Below are 12,889 nucleotides of genomic sequence, written 5' to 3'. Positions count from 1 at the left end.
TAGCTGTCAAAAATGTAGATTGTTGTGGCCTTAAGGTATGAAGTGGCATAAAATGAAAGAACTTAACTATAATGAAATAAATAGAAGTTTGAATTATTTTTGTGATAAATGGATATTGGACTTAATGACTTTCCAAACTGAAACCGTAAATTATGTAAAAATCATGGTGAAAACATTACATTTACTCAAGTACTGTACATATGTACAATTTTGAGGTACTTTACTTGTATGTGTCCTTTTTTTTTTTTTTTTTTTTTTACCACTTTCACTTCTAATCCACTTTATTGAACTGGCATCTATAATAAGTTACTTTACAGATGAGAAAAAATACTTAACTGATCCAAAAAATACAATTAAATCACTTATTCCCCAATGTTTTGGCCCCTTACAAAAATGTGGTGGCAATCAGTTCACAGAGAGAGTTTCCTCTGATGTAAATGAGGTTAACCCTGGATTATTGCTTAGAAATTATTGTTTGGGGGGGGGCATAGGCCTATTTTATCTTATACTGATGGAGTAGAAAGAACATCTGAGAATATTGACATGATGCAGTAAGGATATTTCTGTGTGTTATGGGAGATCGGGAGAAGGAGTGCACCTGACAAATAGATATTTTACAGCAGAGTGTGGAAATGGGTAGGAAGGGGTTATTTATTTATTTAGTGGAGATTTTAGTTTAAATCCAGTAGGTGGCGGTGTGCACCGTCAAGCTGTTTTCTATCTGCCAGTAAACCGAGAGAAGAAGAAGAAGAGGGAAAGATCAAACAACATGGCGTCCATCAACAGTGATGAGTGGAAAGCTATCTGCGACAAATTTACCAACGCCCAAAACCTCACAGATGTAGAATCACGAAAAGACCCTGAAAACGACCCTTTCCGCTCCAAGTACAAGGCTAGGGAGCTCCTCAGAGAGATATACTGCTCACTGAAGAGTTTTGAGGCCAGTGATGGCGAGGAGGAGAGCGCTGAGGAGAGCGCTGAGCAGCGGCCGCCGGAGGAGCCTGTGGACGGGCAGAGGGAGGACCTGTTCGGTCAGGGCTCCTGCGGCGACTCGCCGGCCGGGCTGCGGGCCGCTAAACTCGGGGCGGTGGAGTACTATCTGGGTGTCAACCACGTCGATACAGAGGAGCTGTCAGCCGGCCAAGAGCATTTGATGAACTGCATGAAACTGCTGGAGAGATACAATGTGTCGTCCGTGAATGTGTCGTTGTTCATCCACGTCAGGGTAACATGACAGATAACAGATCATTGTCCTTTAGCTGTTTTTAGACTATCTAGCTTAAAGCACAACCAGCATTTCTAAAGATGTAGATTATAATTGAGATGCTCCGACCCTAAAAAATGATCCCACATGATAAATGCTATTCTTGGAACCATTGTATTGTATCACCGCTATAGATGACTAATAATAATACAACAATCACAGTAAAGGCAAGTTAGCATATTTGATGAGTAAATGGTCTTTGCTTTCCTTAAATCCATCATCCTGTAGTAGGAGGTCAGATGATGATGCTGATCACTTGTTTGTGTATTGTCTGTTTGTGTTATCAGAACCAGTTGGGCATCCTTTGGGCAGGCCGGGATGAGACAGAGACTGCCCAGGGATTCCTGGAAACAGCTGAAGCCATCTACCAACGGTATATGAAGGAGGTAAGTTTGTGTGACTGTTTATGAGAAGCTGCTGGTATGCTGTCCGATTGATGAAAAGCAACATGAGAGATGTGGACACATGCTATCACTTTGCCTTTGACAGTGTCTGATTGTCTTGCTAGTTCATTGGCTCACAGCCTTGTTTAACTCCTGGCTGGCACTAAAGCTTTGTTAAACAATACACTCATTCATTATTCCCCACATGTTAAGTACTGAAAAGAGCCCTTGGTGGTGAGTGGTACATTGAAATTTTTCACACTTAACAATCATTGCTATTTTTTGTCATCACGAGCAGATGTAGAGTCATATAACTGTAATACAGAAACTGGTCTTCTCAGGAGCAGTTTTCTGCACTTTCAAAATTTTTGATAAGACATAATTTACATGTTAAAGTGTTAAAAAGTAAATTCAGTGCAACAGATGGCAATAAGGAAGCAGCAATTGTGTTGACAAACATTCAAAATACAAGCTGACAGACGGCTGGAGAAAAAGATTGCAGGACCATGACTGCTTTTGAAAATTGAAGTGACTACATCCTCCTTATCTGCAGCCATGGTGATTGTGTTTTTTTTCCAGGATGGGACTCCTCCCACTGATATGACAGAGTACTTTTCTACTGAAGAAAAAACACACCAGGAAAGGATCAAAAGGTAACTTACAAGCTCTGAATTTCCCCATATGTACACACATGCTCATTTACAGACTACCTGTGTATATTAATACAATTGTAAAAAGGCTGTAGTGATATTAGTCAACAATGCAGTCTCACTTTTCTCTTTCTGTACCTTACTTTTCCTTTGCTTTTTTTCTCCCACTCTTCTCTCTGTCCTTCCTTGTTCTGTATCAACCAGGTTTGAGTTGGCCTACACCCATACCATGTACTACCTTGCTCAAGTCTATAAAAACCTTGGTGAGTCTGATCTTGTTCGAGTGTTGTGATAATGTTACTTTTTTATTTGTTGAAGGTAATAATAACTCATGTGTTTTGTCTCCCAGGTCGAAATGAGGTTGCTGCCGCCTACTGTCACAGCACCCTGCAGAGACAGTTAAAGTTAAATCAGTACAGTCCGATGGAGTGGGCTCTGAACGCCGCTACGCTATCACAGTATTACATCACTAAGGTAGGACTTAGGGTGATTTCAATTGGTTGAAAACAGTTGATTTTAAACCTCATCTTCCGAATAATCTTTGATTGTTGAACTATTTATATGTAATATCACCATCTGCTTTGCCTTGCTCGTCACAAAATTACATCCCCAGTCCTTACATATTTGCACTGGTCCCAGTGATTTGTTTTCAGTGAAGTGTGTTTGTGATTTTTAGGGGAGATACATGGAGGGTAGACACTGTCTTTCAGCAGCCACCGTCATATCAGGTTTGGCAGGAGAAGTTCCTTCTGAGGCTGCAGCACAGGAGAGTGAGTGTTTATCTAAATCTCTGTCAAACTATATGTAAAATCCCAAAAGTGTGTTTTTTCTTCCCCATGTTTTAAAATATTGTAAAACCTTTTTACTAGTACAGGAGAGGTAGCAGATTGAGTTTCCAAAGAGAATGAGTCTGTAATGTAAGGGTTTAACATGGGTGTGAAGATTTGTACTACTCGTAGTACTACTTAAGAGCTTAGTTTATCGTATTTCAAATTGTAATTAAATACATATAAAAGTGAAAATACTGGTTGCTGTATTTTGTTGCCCAAATCACATACAACCTTGTCAAACAGAAGAGCGTGTGATGACTGTGTGTCTCCTCTTTTGTCAGACTCCTTGCTCTCCCTCTTGCCTTCATCCACATAAATCTATCATTCCTTTCATCTTTCCTGGTATATCCTATCATCTTTTTGTCCTTCTGTGTGACCCAGGTGAAACAGAGTGTGAGCGTAGAGAACAGCTGAGACAGAAGAGAGCAGAGATTGCGAGATGTTGGATCAAATACTGTCTCAACCTCCTTCAAGATACTAAGAAACTGCTAGAGGTAATTTTCTGTCTTTTGGAACAAGCGCTGAACTCAAAAGTCACAAAACTCAAGTCTACACTTCTACCAATGATAATGCTAAATTCAAACCCAAGAGTTTCAAAAATTGACTCTTTTTGTTACGGCTAATTCATGATGTGCATGTTTGTGCAGCGTATGTGTGTGTGCATCTATCTGACCTTTTGTTTACTTTTCCACATTCCAGTATGTATCTGCGGTTTGGATTTATATAATTGTTCTTTGTGTGTGCATGTGTCTTCTCTTATATAACCATATTTGCATGTGTTTCAATTTAAATGTATGCGTTTGTGATCAGGATAACATTGGAGAGCTGGATAGTGATCGTCAAGAAGAGTTGAAGAGAGCGAGAAGACTTGAGGAGGAGGAAGAAGAGAAGGGCAGGAAGAGTGCTCTGCTGTTCGGCTCTGAGGACACTTTTGACTTAATCGCGAGCCTGGAAGAGAAGGTCTGTGTACTGTGCTCTGTATTACTGTTACTGCTACTAGCAATGTCATTATTATTAGTATTACAGATCAGGTTTATATTGCTTCTTATTATCAAAAGTTACCATTATCTCATTATTGATAATACACCTTAACAATATCTAATTTTGTCATATTTTAGTCATTTTGATGTGATTGTATTAGTCTGGATATCAAGATTCAACTGAGGACAAATCTAACAGTACATAAAGAATAGAGATCACTGTATCATCAGGGGGCGCCATTCTGCAAATAAATATTCAGCCCATAGTAGCAGATAAGATCACACTGTCTGCTTTCTGATTCACAGGTCAGCTGTTTGTTTCCACTGGACTTTGCAGAGGCCAGAGCTGTGTTTCTGGTGGGACAGAATTATGTCACACAGGTATGCAAAATAAAAACACACACAGTTAATTAATACATCTTCTGATGCACCTGAATAGATCTAATCATTGAACTTTAATAGAAAACTGTTTTTGTCCACTTGTCACGTGTGTACCTCATCTTTCTGTGTTTCTATGTCTCTCCATCCTTTCATCCACTCAGGCTAAGGAGTACTTTCAGATGGACGGCTATGTGACGGACCACGTAGAGATCTTGCAGGATCACAGTTCTCTGTTCAGGGCTCTGGCTTTCTTTGAAGAGGATCTGGAGCGACGCTGCAAAATGCACAAACGACGGGTTGACATGCTGGAGCCAATCTGCATTGGTACTGTGCTCACTTTGCTCTTCAGTTGCAAATATTTTCTTCATTTTAAGACGGTTTTGTCTCCTTGAATTTATTTACCAGGTATCATACAGTAGAAAAAATAAGCTGTCTAACCCGATCTGTCCTTGTTTATCTATAGACTTGAATGCCCAGTACTACTTAATGATCCGCAGACAGCTAATGTTTGAGTTAGCTGAGACTTACAATGAAATGATGGACCAGAAACTGACGCTGGCCAACAGACAAGAGGATTCAGAGTCTCTCGATAGCCACACTATTAAGAAATTCAACCACCTCTGCTCTGCCTCTGCCAAGTGAGTGTTCATTTATGTGTGGAGCGCACAATGTGTTGTCTCTGTACATTTACAATGACTCAGTGAAGTGTAACTCTCTCTTCTCCAGGTACTTCCAGATGTTCATAGACTCTCTGCGTTCTCCGGAGGGGAAGGTACCAGAGCACCTGGAGGAGGAGGTGCTCAGACCGGCTCTGGTGGCCCGTTTCAGAGTAGCCAGACTGTACAGCAAGCTGATGTGCTCTACACCCTCTGCACAGCTGGACAATATCAACAAGGCTCTGGAAAACTACAAGTAAGTAAATTAGTTTATTTATGATGATACATGCAAATACCTTATGAGTGGCAAAATGAAAGACTATAGATTGACAACAAGTCCAAGGAAAACAATGTCGAGAGTTATTAATAAATAAGACAGGGGTATGCTTTACTGTCTACAAGCTGCCAGCTGACATGTTTAATTAATAATCTTTCATCCTTTACTTGTTGTGTAGATACGTAGTGCAGTATTGTGAAAGCCACCCTGAGGCGGGATCAACTGTGGAAACGGAGCTTGAGTTGAGTAGGGAGATGGTTGGCCTGCTCCCTCTCAAAATCAACCGTCTCAAAGCGAGGATGGCAGCAAACAACTGAAGGACACCACTGACTGATTTATTGGTCATTCAACCAGATCAGCCAATCTCATCTAAATTACCCACCTAATGATCAATGGACACTTCTGTATCAACAATTAAAGAAACCAGATGGCAGATTTACTGACTTTGTCTTGCTAACTTGAATTCGTCATAGCCTCTTGTTTGTGCAGTTGGCATGCTGTTTTCACAACACTTATGAACATATTGCAGGTTTTATGTGCTTTCATGTGTGTATTAAAATGTGTGGTCAATTTACTTTACTTCAAACAGCACACAAAAGAAAATAGGTTGAGGTTTTTAATTGAGAGGATGGAAACACGGCCTCTACAGGATATTGAACATAAAACATAATGTTTTCAGTGAACATTGATGCAAAGTTACTTTTAAAGTCATAAACTCTTGAACTCTTTTCAGCTGCAGCAGCATTCTCAAAACAGCCACAGTCAGCCACAGAAAAAAATAGCCACCGACTGTGAGTGTGTATTTCCTTTATGCACTGTTATGGCAGATTTGTACATAACAGATTTCTATTGTATATTGTTTTGTTTTTCCTCTGTGACCCTGGTCTAATTCATCTTTTGTATATTTTATTGTTAAATCATATTGGTTTTCATTAAATGTGGCCTTATTTTCTGTTTAGCACATCAGCACACTGTCTTGAATTTATATCCCATGCCTCCTTTTTTCAACTGCTTTATGTGTCTGATGGTTAAAGCAAATGTAAAGGTCTACTGTGATCACGGTTGGTGTCACCATGGTGTAAATAGCCAGACAGGCTGATGTTCAGATGGTAGAGTGTAAAACTTTTGCATTCTGTTAAAAACCTGTCTGGAACATCTCAGCCAGTCGTCAAACATACTGGAAATAATTACCGTTGCAGGCCTCATTGATACTGAAGATAGGAACAACATAATCTGCATGATTCAGCTACTTGAACTTGTATGTTTTTTACTGTCTCTGGAATGTCATCCTGTTTTGTGTAGATACTGTATGTATAAATAATGAATAAACTAATAAAATGATACACACTACCACACAGTACCAGTACCTTTTTACAGGTAAAAAGTCTTCAGTCTTTTTCGTGATGAGTCTCCAAATAACAGAAGTGATGAACTGATTTAATGACTCATAGTAAAAAGAAATGCAATAGCTGTCCATGTGACTTCCCTGATATACAATTTCTGAGTTACATAATTTTCGAAGAAGACGTATTTGCAGCAGATAATAACCAATAATCAACTAACCATGAGGCTGTGCAACTTTAACCTACACTATTCTGATTCCTATCTGAGGGCAGTAGGGCCTGTTGTGAAGCGTTTATTGCTGTAGGATAAACAGCTGTCCCTCCTCTACTGGGTTGATTTGTGGACAAGTCTGGTGACACCATGGTCACAGGATTGATCACCATCAGAAACATCCCAGTCCAAGTATCATAAGATTTAAAAAAAAAAATCTACCAGCAGTAATTTTCATGTGGATATACAGATGAGTTACATGAAAGAAAAAACCTTAACAAGTAAGTGGAGAAATATAATGAATGAAGATGATGGATGAGTATGAAAATGATGAAGTGAAACATACACTTTGGTCTCTGTGGACACATTACATCTTAACCTACCAGACCATATGTGAGATTTTGAACTGGCATTTTGGACAGTCTCACTGTGTGACCACAGTTAAAGAGAACAAACTCCTAACATGCATGTCTAAATAATGTTTGTGACATTAATTTTAGTAAGAAAAACATTATTTGTGGCCTGTTCTGTTCATACAATAGAAACTATTTCAAAGCATTAAAACATGCCATTACTTCTTTAATTTGTGCTCCCACACTGACCTTTCTGATGCCTGTCAAAACATGTATACATACCTGCTCACACAGCTCAAACAAACTAACTGTGGCCAAGACAGCTATGGCAAGAATTCTCTCAAATGTAATACACACAGGAATTTTTCATTACTTTTGTTCCATCTTTATAACAATACTAAGGAAAACTGCAAATGAGGTTGCTAAAAGGTCAGATGACGAATTCTTTTCAGTTATGATTCATATCATACATGTTATTGTGCAAGAGGCAAGAACCACTCGTACACACGTAAGCATGCGTACGAGTGATTCACGAGGATTTGCCGCATTCACCAATTTTCTCATATTTTGGATTTTCTCTTAGGTACGAACAAATTTTATGAGTGGTGCAGACCTGTCGTACCTGTCATGCACAACCAACCTGCAGTCCTCTAAAGCAATAAAACATGACTGTTATGTCTAATTGTCTAATGGCAGTGTGCCAATGATATCATGTCTTTTGGGGAACTCAATTTTTTCCAGGGGGGTGACATCATATACTAGATAAGCAAGATATGATAATCACTTAATGAACACATAACATCTCCACACGGGTATCAAGACAATACAGCCAAGCACGATACAGTAGCTATACTACAGAGTGATGTAACTATACTACAGAGTGATGTAACCTAATAGTTTATCAGCACAAAAGACACAGAGAGGTCGAGCTGTTGAACTGTTACCCTCATCTCCAACTTCTTCTGCCGGCTTGCCCTGCGTTGTCATCCCGGGTGTTAGCAGGTCTGTGCTGACAACAAACCGGCAGGGGCAGGTGCAACATCAGCAGTTGAGCTTCAGAGTCAACTGACTTGGATTTTCTGTATGCTGACTACCACTTAACAGAGAAATAATTTACTATTCTCAGGAACACGAGTTCATTTAAAACAGGTGGGATTCATCATAGACATATATAGACAGGACTAGCAGAGGCAGTAGTGCATTTACATGTATGGAGATAAGAGCTACTCAAAGTAGAATTATTCACTGAAATCTCAACCGATTTCCAAATGGTTTGATTTGTTAAAAACGTCACGCTATTTATGTCTTTGGCTGTCCGTCCCCCATGTCTGACGTTGAATTGACCCTCGTGAATATATGTTGACAATAGAGCAATTTTATTTATTTATTTATTTATTTATTTTTATTACAATTGTATGATCACTTTTTAACAGTGCAAACACGTCATTCCTCTACAGACGTAATGCACTGCAAGAGCGAGTGGCCCTGAACCAAGATGGCCGCTGTGTAGGCACGTTGCTCCAATCGGCAGCAGTCAACGCAGCGGCTATGTGTCTATGGGATTCATCATGTTTACGAAGGTCATTTACGACTGTTTCCTGGTGATACCAGTGTTTGGTGAATCCGACGTGGCACACTCGTAAATTCCACCTCACGAAAAAAGTACGACAGATTTAAGAAGAAAAATATGAACATAGGCCTTTTCTTGCATCTGGCCCAATGTGATTCCCTGACCCTTAAGTACTCTTTCAATGGGTACATTGCTGTACTATAGTTTAAAAGCTACTGCTGTCTTGCAAGGCACCCAATTTAAACTTATACAGGTGGATAAGGCATAGGATACACAAGCGACAAGCATTTGTACTGTTTAGGTACACACTAGTACTCCTATTTTTGAATATGGACTCTGTACTCTCCTACAGTTTCCAGAGATGTTTTTTTGCCTGTATGTGATGCTTCATTTTGCTTGTAATACACCCACAGTGTGTTTTGAAACCATTACACCCTCACTCAACCTCTGAGCGGCAGACAACCCAACTGAAGAAAACAGAGCGCAAAGTTCCACTGAGGTTTGCTGTGTAAATGGCAGACTGTGGCACAGTGATGGTTTGTGAGTTGAGCACACAAAACCTTACAGTTGCCTGAATATATCTTACACTTTCTACACATTAAATTATTTTTAATGCTAAACACAGAATTATGTCAGTTTATGTTGGTGTATGATGTTAGCACAGATGTTTGTACACAGTTGCGTGTAAAACTGTTTGTTTGTGCCTGCTTGGTAAAGCAGAATGATAATCATGACAAAAATAGGTAAGACTCAAAGGTCTATTATGTGTATTTGTTAAAAGTTCAGTGTCTGCTGTCAAACAGGTGGTTGACTTGCAGTGGGTAAAGGGGAAGTGCAGGTCTCAGTTGGACCCTGCTGCTGCTTCTTCCATTTTTTTCTTCCTCAACCTCAAAAAGCAGCTGAGAAAGAGAATATACTGTGTGAGTTCAAACTAATCAACAAAGACAACCCAGATAATCATCATGCAAGATAGTCTTTCATAGACAAAACTCAACTCAGCTTTCCTCAACTCAGTCCAGCCAAAACAAAAAGGAAGAAAAGTCTGAGGGCCTCTGGAGGACTAGTGGAGAATGGCAGCCAGTGGCACAGAGTCAGACTAAGAACACAACCATAACAGATGGAGCTGAGCCCTCATATCACGATCCCTCATCTGCTGCATGTGCAAAAAACTTTTTTAAAAAGCATGCATATGTATAGCATGAATATTTCAATAGTCAATATCTGTTCACTTGTTTTTTATTGTTTTTTAAATTGATTTTATGTATCAAATGTCTTAACTTCCCTCTTTTGTTAAAGAAAAAAATGATTAGATGAGCTTAATGTGGTTATCAGTCACTGCTCCAGCTTCCCCTCACAAGCGTCTTCTGTGGAGACGTGTTTGTTTTCATGTACTCTGCTGCAGACGGGTTGAAACAATCCTCTTGTGTTTTAATATATGTTGACAACTGTGTGTGCGTGTACAGTGTTTCTGCATGTGTGTATCTGAGAGTGTGAAAATAGTGCTGTCTCTGCTGCCATAAACTCCGGTTACTGAAACAATAGTCTTGAATCCCACATAATGTGACAAGGGCGGAAATAGAAACCAAGCTGACTATAATAGCTAACTTTTATAGGTGCAATAACACACTGACTGCTGCAGGAAAACATGCGTATATCATACATATATCAGATAGTATTGACTGTATAGGAATAATAGTGTTTTGTTTAAATGGCTTGTATATTTAGTTTTGTGCGGGGGAGTAGAGGAGAAGCTCCTGGAAACGATGCGTGATGTGTCTAAGTAGGTATTTGTCTCATAAGTGTGTCAAAATATGTACATGTGTGTATGTGTGTATGTGTGTGCGTGCGTGGTGGTGAGGCTGGGCAGGCTAGTGTGTCATTTCCTGAGGGAAAATGATAGCAATTGATGTTACCACTTCCTGTGGCATCGTAGAGATATGTCAGCTAAAACAAACTGTTCTCTCCAGCTCTGGGTCTTCCTCTCGTCTTGCCTGACACAGATGAGATAGGGGCATAAAAGACACAGATGCAGTGGAAGAATAGCAGTAAGAAGAACACAAAGTCAGTCAAAGAGAGGAATGCAGTATTCAGCTCACAGAGCCGCATCGGTCTCTGCTGTACAAGAACTCAACAAATATTTGACGGAGTGTTGACAGTAACACACACACACACACACACTCGAAGAGGGGGCCTTTCAAACATCATAAACACTTTGTTATACTCACTGTTGTATGTATGTGTCCAAGCCACTCTTTACCACCGCAGCTCCTGACTGAATATTGTTTAAAAGGCTGGAGTTGTGGAAAAGGAGAAAGATGAACTTTGAGATGGATTTGGCTGATGTTGATGATGTTGGGGTCCTCCTATGATGCAAAATTACTCCAGTCTGTCTCCTCCATCTTTTCAAATGATTTGAAATTACCACAAGAGTGAGTGGTGTTGACACAGTACCTGTTACTATATCACAGCAGAGAACCGAAATATAAACAAATATATGAAAATGTTTTCTTATAGTACACTAAGATGCCTTCTGTTGAATATGCAAGTCTGGGTGTATTTGTTGTTGTATGCTTCCCTTGCCTTGTCATGTCTTGTATGTGCCTTGTCAATTGCTCACCGTGCACTTCCAATACAAGATAATACATTAAAAATAAATACATACATAAAATAATAGACATCACTATTGCATGCTGCAGTCTGTGGTTTAGGCCATGAACTAAATAGGCCACTTGCTAGTTGAGAAGATTGTTTGCTATGACAAATAACTCTTTTTATGGTGTTCACTTTGAAGTGTTTTTTTTTAATAGAGGAAATAAAGGAGATCTACATATCTGATAAAACTGTGAAGTGACAGAGTGTACTGATTCAATCTTCACCTGTGTCTGAGAAGTTAGTGATCTCCTTTCTACACTTGCATTAGAAATATTGGATGCCTAAAATGTTTTCTTAATCTCCTATTACTGTCAGAAGAGGGAAGGTTTATTACTGACACCACAAAAGTCTCTGAGTTTTCTCTCCATTACTTATACTTCTTTGACTCACACACCCATTGCATCACAAGTTTGCAACATAACCTACTTTTGTCTTATTCCTATGTATTGAGCTGCTAGTTCTCAGCATCCACAGAGCTTCCTGACACTTCTGAGTCATCGATAGAATTAATCGAGTAAATGCCCGCCATCTGCCTGAGGCCCTGGGACATTCCAGTCAACAACTGAAATGTCTTAACTTGTGTTTACCAGCACTTAGAGCACAGGAAGGAACCACACAGATATACACAATCATGGGAGTGGTGTTTAGATCTTTTAGGCAAAGGTGATAATAGTGTAAAAATACTCCACTGTAAGTAAAAGAGTGTAGGAAATTTTAGGATTTTTAAAGTTTTATAATTACACAGAATTACCTGATGGCCATTGTGGCCATGGTGTGGTATTTATTGTCTATTGTGGAATATTATTACTTATGCATCAATAATCAGTGCTCTAATATTTTCAAGTGTATTTGAACTGTGTTGGGTTGGGCAATCTCCAGCAATGGATAATATTTTATTAAATTATCATGTTCATAATATATATATATATGTAAATGTTGAGTAAATGAGTAAAAAGTAAAATAGCATAGTGGAAGTGTAAATGAAATCTAAGTACTCATGCTCAGTAATCAAGTACCAAAAATGGACTCAAGTGTGTACATACTGTAAATCTTCAGATCATATGGAGTCACATAAAAGACTCACAAACATACGCAATAAAAAACAGCTGCAGACACAAAAGCATGCACACAACGTAAACACACACACACACACACACACACACACAGAGAGAGGGAGGGAGTAATGTGTTACACAGGTGTCTCAGGAGATGGGGCAGTTACCGTGGAGTCCAGGGTGTAGTAACCCCATGCAGGCCCCAGTACTTTCCCACACAATAATTGCTTTTCCTTATGTTGACTAAGGTGATACTGTTGGTGTTAATACTTCTCAACTTTTTCT

The 12,889-nt window shown here is 39.4% G+C and overlaps 1 protein-coding gene across 1 annotated transcript; it reads left to right on the top strand.

Annotated features, from left to right (window-relative positions):
- Window positions 1-769: 769 nt before the first annotated feature.
- Window positions 770-6,765, top strand: kifbp (kinesin family binding protein). Its single transcript, XM_053316829.1, has 13 exons — window positions 770-1,225; window positions 1,552-1,650; window positions 2,227-2,300; window positions 2,502-2,560; window positions 2,647-2,771; window positions 2,974-3,067; window positions 3,509-3,621; window positions 3,938-4,087; window positions 4,414-4,488; window positions 4,650-4,812; window positions 4,952-5,126; window positions 5,215-5,400; window positions 5,600-6,765. Exons 1-13 carry the CDS (start codon window positions 770-772, stop codon window positions 5,736-5,738), a joined length of 1,908 nt encoding a protein of 635 aa, XP_053172804.1. The 3' UTR covers window positions 5,739-6,765.
- Window positions 6,766-12,889: the final 6,124 nt, after the last annotated feature.

Source organism: Scomber japonicus, chromosome 1 (assembly GCF_027409825.1).
Source record: "Scomber japonicus isolate fScoJap1 chromosome 1, fScoJap1.pri, whole genome shotgun sequence".
Taxonomy (NCBI): Eukaryota; Metazoa; Chordata; class Actinopteri; order Scombriformes; family Scombridae; genus Scomber; species Scomber japonicus.
The sequence above is the reverse complement of the archived record's forward strand: the minus strand, read 5'-3'. Positions and strand labels throughout refer to the sequence as shown.

Bases quoted from the DNA above. Each gene is read 5' to 3' on its own strand.
- kifbp (XM_053316829.1), top strand. From the start codon at position 770: ATGGCGTCCATCAACAGTGATGAGTGGAAAGCTATCTGCGACAAATTT. The intron at 2,561-2,646 runs GTGAGTCTGATC...TTTGTCTCCCAG, and splicing joins TCAAGTCTATAAAAACCTTG to GTCGAAATGAGGTTGCTGCC. The intron at 5,127-5,214 runs GTGAGTGTTCAT...TCTCTTCTCCAG, and splicing joins CTCTGCTCTGCCTCTGCCAA to GTACTTCCAGATGTTCATAG.